Raw genomic sequence first — 14,123 nt, forward strand, 5'->3', positions numbered from 1 at the left:
GCAAAGCCTTTGTAACATTTTTCTTGCTGGGGAGCTTTCCTGAGTAGTGTTCCTTTTATACTGCTCTTTGCTCCAGTTTGTGCATAGATATAGGCAATCTGTGTAGTCAAGTTAACCTCATCCACTGACAGCTCAGACAGACAAGCTTTTGGAAAGCCTTATCAACCTCCTCAGTATTTGAAACATGGACTCTTCCAGCAGGCTGCTTCTTGTGTATCAGCCTAGAGAACTGGATTGAAGAAAGCAATGGAGGGAAGACTGTAGGGAAACAATCCTATACCGTCCCCTGGAGGTGGACACAGTGATTAAATAGGGAATGTTTATCTTCTCTACCTCAAGGACTAATATGCTGTTTGCAATGAGATTGTGATGTGAAAAAGACTGATTTTTTTTTTTTTTTTTTTTTTAATTCACCTGCTGTGGTTGTCTCTGAAATGGCTTTTAGGACAGCTGCCTTTGGACCCTGTAATGACAGTCTTCTGTCTCTGTCCATCCCTCCCTGCCTCCCTCCCTGGTGGGCAGATGCACAGCTAGAACGTGAGCCATCAGCGTAACCCTTTTGTTATTTGCCAAGAGAGCCTGGCACAGGCAACATGAACTGAAAACTTAAGGTTCCTGGGACTGTTGTTAATGCAAAAGAGTTGCTTTCAAGCAATAGAAATAATGTGTTAGCAATGCAGTCTCACTCAGTTCACTTGTTAACACTGTAACAGTTATGCTGGATTGGATCCTGTATTGTAAAGGCTTGTAGCATGCTGCTGACAACCTCCTCCCCGATCTCTTTCCTCTGCTTCCCCTTCCTCTACAGTCCCAGAGATGTCAGACCTGAGCTTTTTATCTCATGTCAGCTTGAGCTGTACTTCAGCATTGATTAATCCACCACCAACTATTCCCTCAAAGTGACTGCAAAGAGAACACGACCCGTCTCTGGGGCCTGCTAGAGGATGCTGGATGGGATCCCGTTATGTGTCACAATCACTGTTTACCTCGTACAAAACCAAATAAATTCATCCAGAGCACAAGGCTACTTTATGGGATCACAGCCCTACTGTGCCACTTGGGAGCATCAGTGGAACTGGAATATTTATTGGCCCTTCTTTTAGGAACATGGTGACATACATCTATATAAATGACCTTGTGGATCTTGGGGCAGCAGGACATGTATTATACTTCATTTTGGAACCTGGGTGAATTTGGTGCTGTTAACAGACAGAGAGGATGATTGAGGTGGGTAAAGAAGAGTGTATTTGTGCATGACATGAAGAAAAGGTGAAGAGAAGTGAGGAAAAAGAAGGGGAGGAGGAAAACGTATGTACGTGCAAGAGAGGAAGAAGGGTTGGGAATGTGAACAGGAAGTAAGGTATGGGTGGTGCATTTAACTGAAATTCATATAGTGCAAGGTGATAACATAAAAACAATCAATCTCATGGAACCTGAATTCTTGAGGTGAGCATGCAACCAAGTTATTCAGATAGGAAGCCTCCAAATCATGGAGGTTCTAGAGTGTCTAAAGGCATCTTAATATTATTCCTGCTTTCTGAACTGTGTTCCTTTTTTGCTGAATAGCAAAGAACCATTAAGGATAATGCTGGTGTGATTGAGCAAAAGAAAATTTTTTGAAGCTGAGCAAAAAAAAATTGTAAATACTAATGCTATCTGCATCTTGAAAGGGACATGAACTCACCTGCTTCACAGAATCAGCCAGTCTTTTGACGCAGAGAGTTGGGAGTTGATTGACTGTCTAGACAGTTTGTTCTGTAGCTTTGTACTGGCAGGGTTTTTGTGCTGCCCTCTGAAGCTTTTGGTAGTGGTCATAGGTCAGATGAACTGCTGGTCTCATCTAGTCTGATGGTTCTTAAGTTTCTATTTTGAGTTAAACAATACAAAGTTTAACTTTTCTGTGGAGCTTTGCCAGTTTATGCCATCTGAGAATTCAGTTCCCATGGTGCTTGTTGATGTTGAGGCCTGGCTGTCCTTTTGCCTGAGTACCAATCTGCTTCTAAATAACGAAGAACTGCAGCAGAACTGTAGTCAGACTGGCAAAATAGGCAGCTCTGTGAACAGAACTACTACTGAAGCCTATTTTCCTGTGGATTATGTCTCATGGTTGGATTCTCTGATGTAAAATAGAGATTGATTTCACACCATAGCCATTCCCTCTGGGGACAGTGGAAGGATCTCATTCTTTTACGTTCCTTAGTAAACAAAGATAAGGAAATGCTGAGAACTGTTTTTGGTAGAGAATAATTCTATGCATGTGTTTGCAGGCAGAAATAAACTTTTGCAGAAAAATGAGAATATGCTTTTAGATATCATGGACTTCTCCCAGTCATAAAAAGATCTATTAAATGTGAAACACAGGCCTGGGGTGGATGCTCATATAAAGGATGTGCTTTCAAGAGCACTGTAAGTAAGAGAGACTATGACTTACAGAGTGAGAAAAAGGGGGGGGGGGGAAGGAAAAAAAAAAACAAGTATAGCTTTATCATCTGTAGCTGCAATTGTAAGAACTTGATGAAACAAGACAGGTACCCAGCTAAACATAAGAAAATAAACAAAATCTCATCTCCCTCCTGACAAAATATGTATTAAGCCCATACTAATGAAATTATTGCCTGTGATGAACAAAGCATTTCATGTCAGAATTCTTTGCCACATCAGGCTGGAAATGCAACACGTGATTCATTGAACTTTTATGATTTTAATAAGTTTGAATGCAGATTTTAAGATTGGAGCAAATTAGAGTTCAGCATTTCAATCTCACAGTTCTTTTGGTCTGAAAAAAGTTTTCATTCCAAATCAGATGAGTGATAGGAATTTCTAAATTCCTCCTGGAAAGGAAATTCCAAATATGTTTCCATTTGGATAATTAAAAAAATTTTTTTTTTTTCCTGAAGGTTGGCGTCTTTTGGGTTTTTTGTTTTTTTACAGAAGGGAGTGGCTTTCTGCCCCTAAGTCACTGGGAGACTCCCTGGGCTGACCAGGCTCATGTCAGCCTGTAGAACTGGAGCAAGTAAAGCCTGAAATTGAGGGAGCTTGCCAGAAAGGTCCAGATGGACCTGGAAAACCTTGTTTGAGCTGTGCATCTCAGGTGTCCTGGTCTCCAGGTGAAGGAGCAGCTATACGGTGACACTTTGCTGCCTTTCCACAGGTGTCTTAATGGCAGAGATGCAATGCAAGTCTCAGCACAGTTGTTAGTAGGCATTAAAGATTCTCCAGTAGAACCAGTCTCCTCTACATTCCCAAATATTGCTTATTCTCTATATTAATTTCATTTCACATCTTTAAGAAAAGTGCTGCCCAGTAAGTGAGAAATGTCATTCTGTTGAGCTCATTTTAGGCTCTGAGTGATATCATCATTAAACCAATGGCTACCCCCCATTAAATCCAGCTTTCACACTTTGATGAATGTTCCCCAAAACAAGGGATATAATGTGGTTTTAAATCCCCCAAAATACTGTTTTATGTTTCCTGCCCATTCTTCCTTCTCATTCCCTTTCTCTCTGTCTCTTCTTTCCTTGAGTTGTAGCCATTTTGAATGGAGGCCATCTTCCCCTTTGGCCTGAGAAGTGGACTGGAAATATTTGAGCCTCAAATGCAGCTCCAGTACATCTTAAATGTTTTATCAGTAAAAAATGCCCACGTGAAAGTGAAATTAACTGAATGTATCCCTCTCTCAGTGAATAAAATAAAAAGATAATGAGGAGAAATTAAAGAGCATTAGTTGGATGTACTTTACATCTTCCTGAAGCCAGCCTGGCAATTGTCTTTTCAACCTATGTTTCATGAGAGCACTTGCAACTTGAAGTACTTTTAAGCCAGGAAGCTGAGCTCCATTGTGCGGAATCATGCTGGCATGAATTGCTGGAACCAAGCTGTCCACCCAAGGCATAGAAGAGGAATTGCTACATTTCTGTTGGTAAATTGGCTCAGGTGATGGAGGAGGACTTTCCCCCTCCCCGCCCCCCCCTTGTTCTGACAAAACCCCTTTTCTTGCCTTTTAGGCTTGCTCCCTGAGCTTTCAGTCACATGGGCTTCCTTAACCTGGCTCTAACCCCAGTCTTGATGATTCTATTCAGAGGTTGTAGTTCTTCCCCTTTCCTGCCAACCTTTGCAGTTCCTTCCTCTTTTAACAGGGGGTGGCTTAGTGGTCCCTGAGCTCACTCTAAGGCCTGAAATTCTACATTTTGGACAGATCTGTCTCTGTTGTCAGGTCAGAATGACCTATTCATGGAGCAAATCACCCTTGTGAAATTCTTTCAGCACTTACTGTGGTTGTTCCTGCTTCTCTCCAAAGCATCAAGTTTTCTTCTGTGCCTTCTGTTTGGATTCCAAATCAGAATAGGGGAATGGCCCACCTGATCCAGGATCTTATTTATGAGCTAGATCCAGTCATTTTCTCTGCAGTCATGGAGGTCCTTTGTTTTTTCACTTTGGAAAGGTAAGAGAATTTGGAGAACTCTTAGAAGAAGGATTCATGTCTTCTACATTTTGTAGCAATTTCTGGTTCTTCATAGAGCAGGATATGTGTAAATGGTGTAAGTAGAGGGGGGCAGGTAGTTCCTCTCACTCCTTTCTTCCTCTCAGTGAAGGAGCACACCTGCCAAAGAGTACCTACATAGTTTGGGGAAGGCTGTCAAAGAGCTTGAATGCAGCTTTGCATTCTGGAAAAGGTGTCTCTTTCCCTGTACAATATTCCTGCTTGCAACCTGGGGGCTGGTGCCTAGCATTTTGCCCTCTAATGAAGATAAAAACTAGCTGCTTCAAAAGGAAGGGTAATTAATCCTCCCAGTTCCTATGTGCTGTTTTTCAGTTGGGTTTGTTTGGATCTGCCTTCATGTTACACCTGGAAGCCTGAGCAGTGTTCCTGTTAATACGTTACTTGAGCTATACGTAATGACTTCTAGTACTCTTCTGGCTTAGTCCTCCTGAGTCATGGCAAAGTGGGGTTTGGATGCACTTTGTTCCTATGAGATCTTCCATCTGTTCAACCTGTCTTTCCAGGTGTCTGTCCTGAAAAGAATGTCATGCTATCAGCATGCAAAATTACATGCTCGGGAGCTGCATGTTCTTATCGTCCCATTGAAGGCAGAGTGCACTTTATGTCCCTGATGTTGACAGTGTCCACAGAAGAATTCAGCAATGTCTAGAAGTTGCTAAGTGGCAGAATCGTGCCCTCCAGGTGCCTTTAGTCAATGGGAGTGTTTTCTTGATAAAACGATTATCTTGTGCTATATCAGTTGAGATCTTCATCACTCAGTGTCATGCACAGAAGGCTGGAGAGCTAGTCTGGTGGGCAAAGCTGCTGTGAAAACCAGTCAGGATTAGTTACCTTTCAGCTTGTTGCTGTAGTTAAATTCAGCTTCCGAGAAGACCTCTTGCTGCTTATCTGATCTGACATCAGGCTTCAGAAAGAGCAGTATGGATTAGAAGAGCGAGTTATTTGCTCTTTATAAAAATGAAAGCTAAAATCAGTTGGCAATTCAATAAAAAACAGTGATTTTTTTCCTAAGGATTTAGCTGAGCCTGGCCAGCTCATTTCAGATGTGTATTCTGGCCCCTGTGGCTCTTCTTCCAAACCTGGCATTTCTGATTCCCTGTCCGCCCCTCCTTTCCCTCCCACACGCTTGACGTCCAACAACATTCCTTCGCTTGTCTGAAGACCTTACATGTCGTTTCTCTCTCCCTCACCCCCCAAGAATGTGATCCTGGCCTGAGCTTTCTAATTGTGTGTAGCAAGGATAAAACTCCTTGCCTCGCTTGGCTGCCCCCTTGTTTGGAAACTCACCCTAAACATTTCCACATGGTTTGCACTCTTTTTGCAAAGCTAAAGGGTTTTTTTTTTCTTTAAACTTTTTCTTGTTTTAAAAAAAATTCTCCAGCTTTTTCTACCTTGGGCTGCTGGCACTGACCTTGCCTTGTTACTGTTTGCATTTCTTTTGTACCTTTCTGCAGCTGAAATCTCTGTGGGCTTTTAAATCTGTCAGCAGCCGCTACCAGGCTCAGTGTGCAATTTAGCTCACTGTTTTCACAAGTTTCCCAGCCCTGAAAGCTTTCCAAATGAGGCATTGTTGGGCTGAGTTAAAGAGGTATTGTCTCTGCTTGGGCTAGGTTAGTGTGGGTGCCAGAATCTGCCTGTGCAGCTTTGTTAGTGCTGCGATGTCATCTTGATATGGGACTCCTGAACACTTCCCTCTACAAACGCTTTTAAATATATTGTGGGGGACAAAACTGCCATAACTGATTCATTGAAATGTTATTTGAAGCTTGTCTTTATATTGCACAAACTCTCATTTAGACTTCTTCATCTGTCCCTGGTCATGCAGGCTGCTTGCTCTGAAGATCATTCTTACTTGTTTAAATCCCATTAGCACCTGAAACTGCTAGCTGTGACTGGAGCCCGAGTGTGGTCAGTGTTGAATAAACGCACAGCAAGCAGCAGTCCCTGCCTAGATGATTTTATAGACACATTGTATAGGAGAGGGTGTATTGTTATCAGCCTTTTAGAGAAAAGAAACTAAGGCTAGGGGAATTCAGTAGTGTATGCAGGGGGAGCTTGTGACAGAGTTGGGAGTCAGTTCCAGATTCCAGCATTATCCTTCATTTTACTGGTGAAAGACTGGCAAACCACAGAAAAGGTATTTTGTGCTGAACCCACATTTCTTAACAGAGCCTGAATTTGTTGGTCTGTTCAAGATGATGGGGAACTGTTTGTATGGAGAGTGGTCCTTTACTTCTGAAAAGCCAGTTGTCTTTTACTGGGGACTATGTGGTTCAGGGGACAAGTGTCAGGGGAACGGAAACTTTTCAACCTGTAGGTTGCGTTTGATATTACTGCCACTAAATGACTGTCTCGTGGACTTTGTTTTAAAAGATTTGGTGATTTCACTATTCTCTCTCTAGAAGATCATCAGCCCAAGGAAGAAACAAATCACTATTGTGTCCATTGGTCTCTGCTCAGAACCAGAAGAAAGTAGCATGCATTTTAAATGTATTGATAACATTAGCTGGGAGATTGGGCTGGTGCTGCAGGCCAGAAAAAAAAGGTATATTGACTTTTTAGTCTTTCTCTAAGAAACACAAGGAGCGTCTGTGTGTAAGCTAGTGCTTTGAGTCTCTTCACTCATTTCATGACACGCAATTTGTTGCCAAACTGTGATCTTTCCCATCCCTGAGTGGATACTGATCCTTAGTAAGGGAAGTTTGGCACTGCAGTTGTTCAGGCTTTCCCTCTACAGGTTCTGCTCTGATAAGGAGCACTTGCAGCAGCAAGACAAAAGTTATGAAACCAAAGGTGGGGGACAATGCAGAACTTTGGAAGGGACAGTCTCTAGGAGACACTAAGTCTTTTGATTGAAGGCTAGTCAACATGCCTGATCCAGGTTCCTCCGAATATATGAGAAGTTATCAATGCAGCTGCTGACTGTGTTTTTGTTTTTCTTTTTCACAATTTCCAGGATGAATTGGATCTCACAGATAAGAACAGAGAGGCTATGTTTGCACTCCCTCCAGAGAAGAAATGGCAGATTTACTGCAGCAAAAAGAAGGTACTATCATTGTCCTGACTGAAGTAGCTAACCAATAAATTCTCTGTGCATGTAAATAATTACTGACATCTAGGTTTGAACTACATGTTTGTCCACTGCTTTTTCCAAGAACATGGTAGAGTGATGTAAGGATTTATATTGGCATGGATATGGCACAAATTTCTCACAAGCAGTGTATGCACAAATGATTTGTGAAGAGCACGTTAACAAGTTAAAGTCATATGTACTCCCATTTTGAATGGGACAACTTGTTTTTTCTTTGAGCTAGAAGAAAAGCTATCATTGAAATATTTTAAAAAAAATATTTTAAAACTTTTATTGCCCCTTACATGAAGCTGTCTGTAGATCACTTAGAAAATCCATTGCTGAAATCTTTCAGGATGTCTTCAAATATCTGTAGTGTGCATAATAATAATAATGTTTTAAAACCTGATTGTTCAAGACCTTCCAGAGCTGATAGGAAATACTGTGTGTTGCACTGGAAAGTAAGGAATACCTGCTCATATCAATTTCTATGCGATACTTCTTCATTCGAAATCTTCAAATTTCTGACAAACCAGTGAGAGGATCAGTACATTAGAGTCTGATATTTCGCTTTGGGTATCTTGTCCTTAGAAGGATGATGGCGAAGAGAATTGACAAGCTGTATCACTGTTGTGAAACATGAAAAAGAGGTATTCCTGCAGGAGTGGTGTGGCAGAAATTTTTTGCTGTTGTAGGAAGGAAACAGATAGTAGGAAATAAAGATAGCCCTGGCAGCGTGTAATCATTAACAATAAATGTCAGGGGAAAAAGAGTTGGGGCAAGTTTGTTAGTTTTATTTCTCAAGCATGTGTAACTCGTGCTATGAGAGCATCATTCTTTATATGTACTACTACATAACAGAAGCTGAAAGAGAAGGTTTAGATTTCCATACTACAGGTGGCAGATTGAAACCCAGATGTTGATCCTTCTGGGGTCATTGTATTTGCTGCTGTTCACATACTTGTTCTGGGAGTAAGTCTGACTTACCGGTGTCTGAGACTGGCAACCTGGCATAGCTTTTTTGTGGTGCAATTGAAGAAAGCCTCAGTCAAACTAATCAGGTTGGTGTTTTGTGGGTAGTTTGCTTTTGGTTGATATGCATCATACAGAGGAGTTAACAGCATTAAATAAGTTACAGTACCTCAGAGCTAGCAACAATCCAGGAAGTGCATAAGAATATTCTAGGCTCAGTTATGTTCAGTGCTTTCCATTTTTCTTCCTGCTGATGCATAGAGCTTGCACATGAAGGGAAGGTGCAGGCTGCTGTGATTAATGTCTGCTTTACATTTTTGCTGGCAGGCTCAGCTGGCTTTTTCAGCTCTAGTGGGAGAGGATCTATTTGTAGCTGTCTTAGAGAACCACACATTCCATCTCCTGGACCAGTCCGCTTTGGCAGGAAGCTTCAGACTTTAATGTATTTAATATGTTGGTTGGATTCACTACATTACACTTTTTTTAAGGCAGTGGATTTGATATAAGAATCCTGAAGACCTCCAGAGTTAAAGGAGCTACGCACTGGAAAATCTTTATAATGCATGTATAGTGCAACCTCAGTTAGCTGAACTCCAGCTATCCAAAATGATGTGCTAACTGGAACAGGATACTGTTGCCAGATGTCTATTCATTACATTGCAGATACTTTCAATTACTTGAAACTTTAACTGTCTGATATTATTCATTGTTTCCCTTCACAGGCAGTCAGATGATTGGTGCTGACACGTCTCTCTCTCTCTAGCTGACTGCCTAATCCACCTAACGTCATTGTTTTACAGTGACAGAAAAGTGTGTTGCAGGCTGCCCTGTAGAGAAAAACTCTCTCTTCCCTGAAGAGTTTGTGTTCTAATTTTAGCCACAGAGGGCCTGATTCTTCACTTAAAAGAACTCTGTCAGCTATCCAGGATAAGTGCCTGAAGGGCCCTGTCTTACTAGGTGCTAAGCTCTCCAAGTTTTCTGGAATGTGAGGGCTCTACATCCCCCTGAGGAAAAAGCCTTGTTATGCTCCAGGTATCAACTATCACTATCAATTAGAAGGTCAAGAAGTACAGATTGAGGAAACTGCTTACATCCATTAATTTAAGATGCCTTTTCTAGTCTAAAACTAGTGGAAGGTCAGGTCTCAGATTTTCTCTAAAGGTGGCAAGACTAGTGGATTGTCTTAACTAAACAAATGTCACTTGCAAGAATGAAGATCATACGTTGCCATTGGCAGACTGTTCATTTATTATTTTGACAGGCTTCAGACATAATCTTTTATGGCACTTGTTCCTAACATCCTAGAATAAAGTTGCTGTTGTATCATAAAATTCATTCCACCTGTTTCTGATATCAAACCATTCTAAAGAAATGGGGAAGGACACATAAGTGCATGTATTTGAAGTTGTACGCCAGGAACATAGCCTACCAAATCAAAGTTCCATAGGGCTCAAAGGAAATTAAGATATAGATTGAAATTAGTGATTGTGCATATCTACAGAGGCACATTGCTGTTGTATAGCCAAGCTTGCTTTTGTAACTTTTGGCCATTCTAGTTTTGCATCTGAAACCACTAGTACTAAAAACAAATTTTCCACAACTTGACCTAAAGGTGTAGCTGCTTCAGCTAGTAGCTGTAGTGAACTCTTTACCCTTATTTGTGGAGCAGCTATTTGCAAGGAATAAAGGCTGCTCTATTGGAAAATGTTAATGTGTTCTATCTCAGCTGTTCCTTTACCTTGCCATTAAAAACCTGTGCAGAGTGCATTATAAGAGGTGCAGTTGTCTTCATTTGCATCAGAAGGATCATTAATCAGTCCCTACTGATGGCACCCTGACCCTCTATCTAAAACACCAGTCCTACATGTTTTAGATTGCCTCTTTCTCTATAGTATGAACTTCCCTTGATACCATACTGGAACATCAAGGTTAGAAGTAAAGCCTTATATAGACAGAATGCAAATGATGACATCCTCACCCAGCTCATGTACCTGATTTTGGTTTTGTTTAGGATAATCTTCCTGTTTCATGATCAGTTGAAACTTAGATTTATATAAAACATATACTCCACTTTTGGAATTCCTGTAGAATTCCCTCTGAATTTCCTGAGAGTTGCATGTTTTGCAGGAATTAAACACTAGACCGTGCATTCAGATGTATTTATTTTTAAATAAAAACTTTCTGATGCCAAGGTTTAGAAAAATGCTATAGCTGAGTATTATTTTAAGAGGAGCCAGTACTAAGGTGTATAGTCTTTTTACATATTGGTGAAATAATTCCATAGAAAGAAAAAGTTGTCAGCTCAATTATTTGGCCTGTTAAATGAGCTCATATTAGGATTCCAAAACAGGCAGAAAATGCTGGTATTGCATTGCTTCAGCACACATTGCTTTGGATGCAGTCTGTATTTCGAATAATGAGGCCTCATTGTGCAGGCAATAGCTTATTACCTTCTGTACAATCTCCGTAGCTCTTAGACTTATTACTATTGGAAAGCAAGTCAAGTTGTTTTCTTTTTATGGCCTTTGCCTGCCTCCTGAGACTAATTTGTAAGCTTTCAGTTGAGCAGATTTCATTAGGAAGCAAGCATATTTTGCAAAGTTGGACAAGTTAAGTTTTTTGGACTTCTGTGTTTCTTTGAGAAAGAATTGGTAGCAAATCTCTTTCCAAAGTACAATCAAACTGGACTAGCTGTATCATACAGCTCCTCTCCAAACACATAAGAACAAACAGTGAAAAGCTCAATCCTAATAACTGAGTATGTTGAAATCTCCTAAATATTTTGGGGTTATTTTATACTGTTCTGATCTTAGTTGTACTCCAGAATATCTGTTTTGAGTCAATTCTGCTTTACCTACTCAAGAGAGATAATACAAAATCGAGTAGTGAAGCAATAATCAGCACCCTGCAATTTTACAGAAAGGGACATTTATTGTATCTGAAAGAAGAGTCTGTGCTTATAATTCTCAAACTGGTAATGTTTGTTGTTGTTGTTATGGGGAAGAGATCTAGAGAAAGACCAATAGCAAAGCAAACTTAAAAAAAAAAAAAATTCTGAGGAGAATTTCTCTGAAACATATGCTGTACCAGCGAATGTACAGAAAAAGGAATTTCTGTATGATTCCATCACCTGCAATTATTTTTTTAATATCTATCACTTAAATTTTTCATCTACCTAATGGATAAAAATCTAGTAAACTGAGTTTGGGAATAAAAGTCAGGAAACTCCTTGGTTCTAAAATTCTTTCATCTAAATTGCTGAAGAAACTTTATAAGTAGGAGGAAAGCTAGGAAACCTCATGGCAATGTCCTGGGCATGCCATCCTCTCACACCCTTTTCCTGCAAAATATACATGTGCCTTGGCCTCATGCCACATACTTTTTTTTTGGTGTGTGTGTGGGGGGGGGGGGGGGGGAGGAATCAAATCTCAGATGTTTTCAGTTTAAGAACTGTTCGTTCTTTCACATTGCTGCGCCTGTCTGTCTTCTAAGGTTTTCTTGCAGAAATGGATTTGCAGTGAGGTCACCATACATGGGAGGGCTCATTGCAAGCAGCAGGAGGAATCGAGCGGAAGGCACTTTCATACCTTACACAAACACTGAGGAGTCTTAAGTCCTGTATGACTGAGGCTGGGGTTGCTGCTGACACCAGGGAGGCTGCTGTCTGGGTGCAGTGTGTCCCAGGTGCAGTCCTGAAGAAGCTTTACCCCTCTCTCACTAGCTTCTGCATCATTTGCTGCACAGTTCCTGTTTTCTCATGTAAGGGCTGTATCTAGTCCTGTGTTAGGCTTCCAGATGCCTTTAGGAATACTAGCCTTAGTTAGGCTTTAACTTTTAACAGTTTTACTGCAGGCTTTTTATAATATTTGCAGCTCAATTTCGCAAACTCCGTCTTTGGTCCTCTGCTGGCTGTCTAACATTAATGAAGATAATGTCTACATGTCAGGGTTTTTTTTTCTTTGAGAGTTTCTCTTTGAACTTTGCCCTTGTGGTTTGCATTGTCAGCAAAATGTCACCATAAAAAAGTATAGCTTGATATTGTGCAGCTGTATATAGAGTGAGATACTTCTGTCTTCCACCCCCATGCCCAGGCCGGCCTTCGTATTCCTGCAGAGCTGTAAGCAAAATCTCCACTCCAGCACCAGCCCAGACTATGTTACTGCTATAAACCCTATTTGAAACCCAGCCACAACTCCAGCTTCCAGAGAGAGCATTTCACCCTAGACTGTGGATGAATCCAGCCATTAAAACTGTAAATGTATATAAATACAAAAATTTAATCCATATATGTGTGTGTGTGTATATATATGTATACATGCACACACAGACATGACATGCACGCATGTGCACACATATGCACACACACACATATACACATGCAGGCACACACACATATCTATATATATATCTATATATCTCCTGAGGGAATCTGAGCTGCTTTTGCAGCTTTGATATAATTACTTTAACCTACTGGGGACATAGCAGAAGAGGTATGCAAGTATCAAACCTGGAGTCCTCCTGGCCTTTGGAGGAAACTTTTTAAAGTGAGTGAAAGTTCCTGTGCACAGTGTGTGTTTTTGCATTGCTCTATGCAGTGTTTTCCCTGTAAAGTGTAGCTTCAACTTGGGTACAATAGAGAGGTATTTATTTCTCAGCTACATGTGAATTGGCAGGGCCTTTTTTCCAAACCTGAGGCCTCTTCTCTGTACTTAAGGCTCCATATGGAGGCTGTATGTCAGAGCAAGAGGATGCATTGCATCTGTTGTGTTTAGATATGAGCTCTACCATTCTCGTTGTACAAGAAAGTGTTCATTTCCTCAGATTCCTACTTTAAATTGTCTCTCTGACATGGAGATATTCAGCGAAAGATAGATATTCTCTAAAGACAAGAGAAACTGGATTTTCATCTGGTCTCATTTAATGATATAATACACCAAATGAAGATCACACCATTGTGTTGTCTGAGTGTGGGTTTTTGGTTTTGTATTGTCTAATCTGAGCTGTGAAAGCCCTTTGGGGTTCATCCTTTCTGTATGAAGAGTGCCAAGCAGTGGTTGACTCATAATAAATGAAGTGGGTGGTTTGAAGTTGTATTGTTTTCAATTCTGTCTTCTTGCAAGATGTTTTTCGCTTTGAAATTCTCTTAGAATCTGTTATTGGTGTGGAATCTTAAACCGTTCTGGTTATGGATCTATAATTGTAAGGAGCATTTAATCTGTCCCTTATAAGTTCCCTTCTTTAGAGTTGTTATTCCACACTCTGTATCTGGTAGCAGCAGACATGAACACACAAGATAACTTGCTGCAGTATTTGAGAAGTCATTTATAAGAAATCCCAGTTTCATAGGGCTTGGGTGTGACTTCATGAGGGTTTTTCTCCCAGCTTGGAATGAGGTGCTTAGGGGGAGTGCTCCTACTCTCTCTTCCTCTGAGAAGACTGAAAGAACCACAAAAGAACCCTCACAGCACACATGGTAGCCTAAAAGCAGGAGCAGCTGGTAGATAGCAGGAGACTAGAGAAGCTGTGTGTGGCTGCGAGAGCTTAGAGGAATTGTTTTGGTAGCTAAGTGATATCTGGTGT

The 14,123-nt window shown here is 40.8% G+C and overlaps 1 protein-coding gene across 5 annotated transcripts in view; it reads left to right on the top strand.

The window, feature by feature from the left end:
* Positions 1-14,123, top strand: part of DAAM2 (dishevelled associated activator of morphogenesis 2) — a 210,268-nt gene that overhangs the window by 98,990 nt on the left and 97,155 nt on the right. For all 5 annotated transcript variants that reach the window (XM_026121182.2, XM_064509538.1, XM_064509539.1 and 2 more), the window contains one exon: positions 7,458-7,547. In XM_026121182.2, the coding sequence (XP_025976967.2) occupies positions 7,458-7,547 (90 nt within the window). The remainder of the gene's footprint in view (positions 1-7,457; positions 7,548-14,123) is intronic.

Source organism: Dromaius novaehollandiae, chromosome 3 (genome assembly GCF_036370855.1).
Source record: "Dromaius novaehollandiae isolate bDroNov1 chromosome 3, bDroNov1.hap1, whole genome shotgun sequence".
NCBI lineage: Eukaryota > Metazoa > Chordata > Aves > Casuariiformes > Dromaiidae > Dromaius > Dromaius novaehollandiae.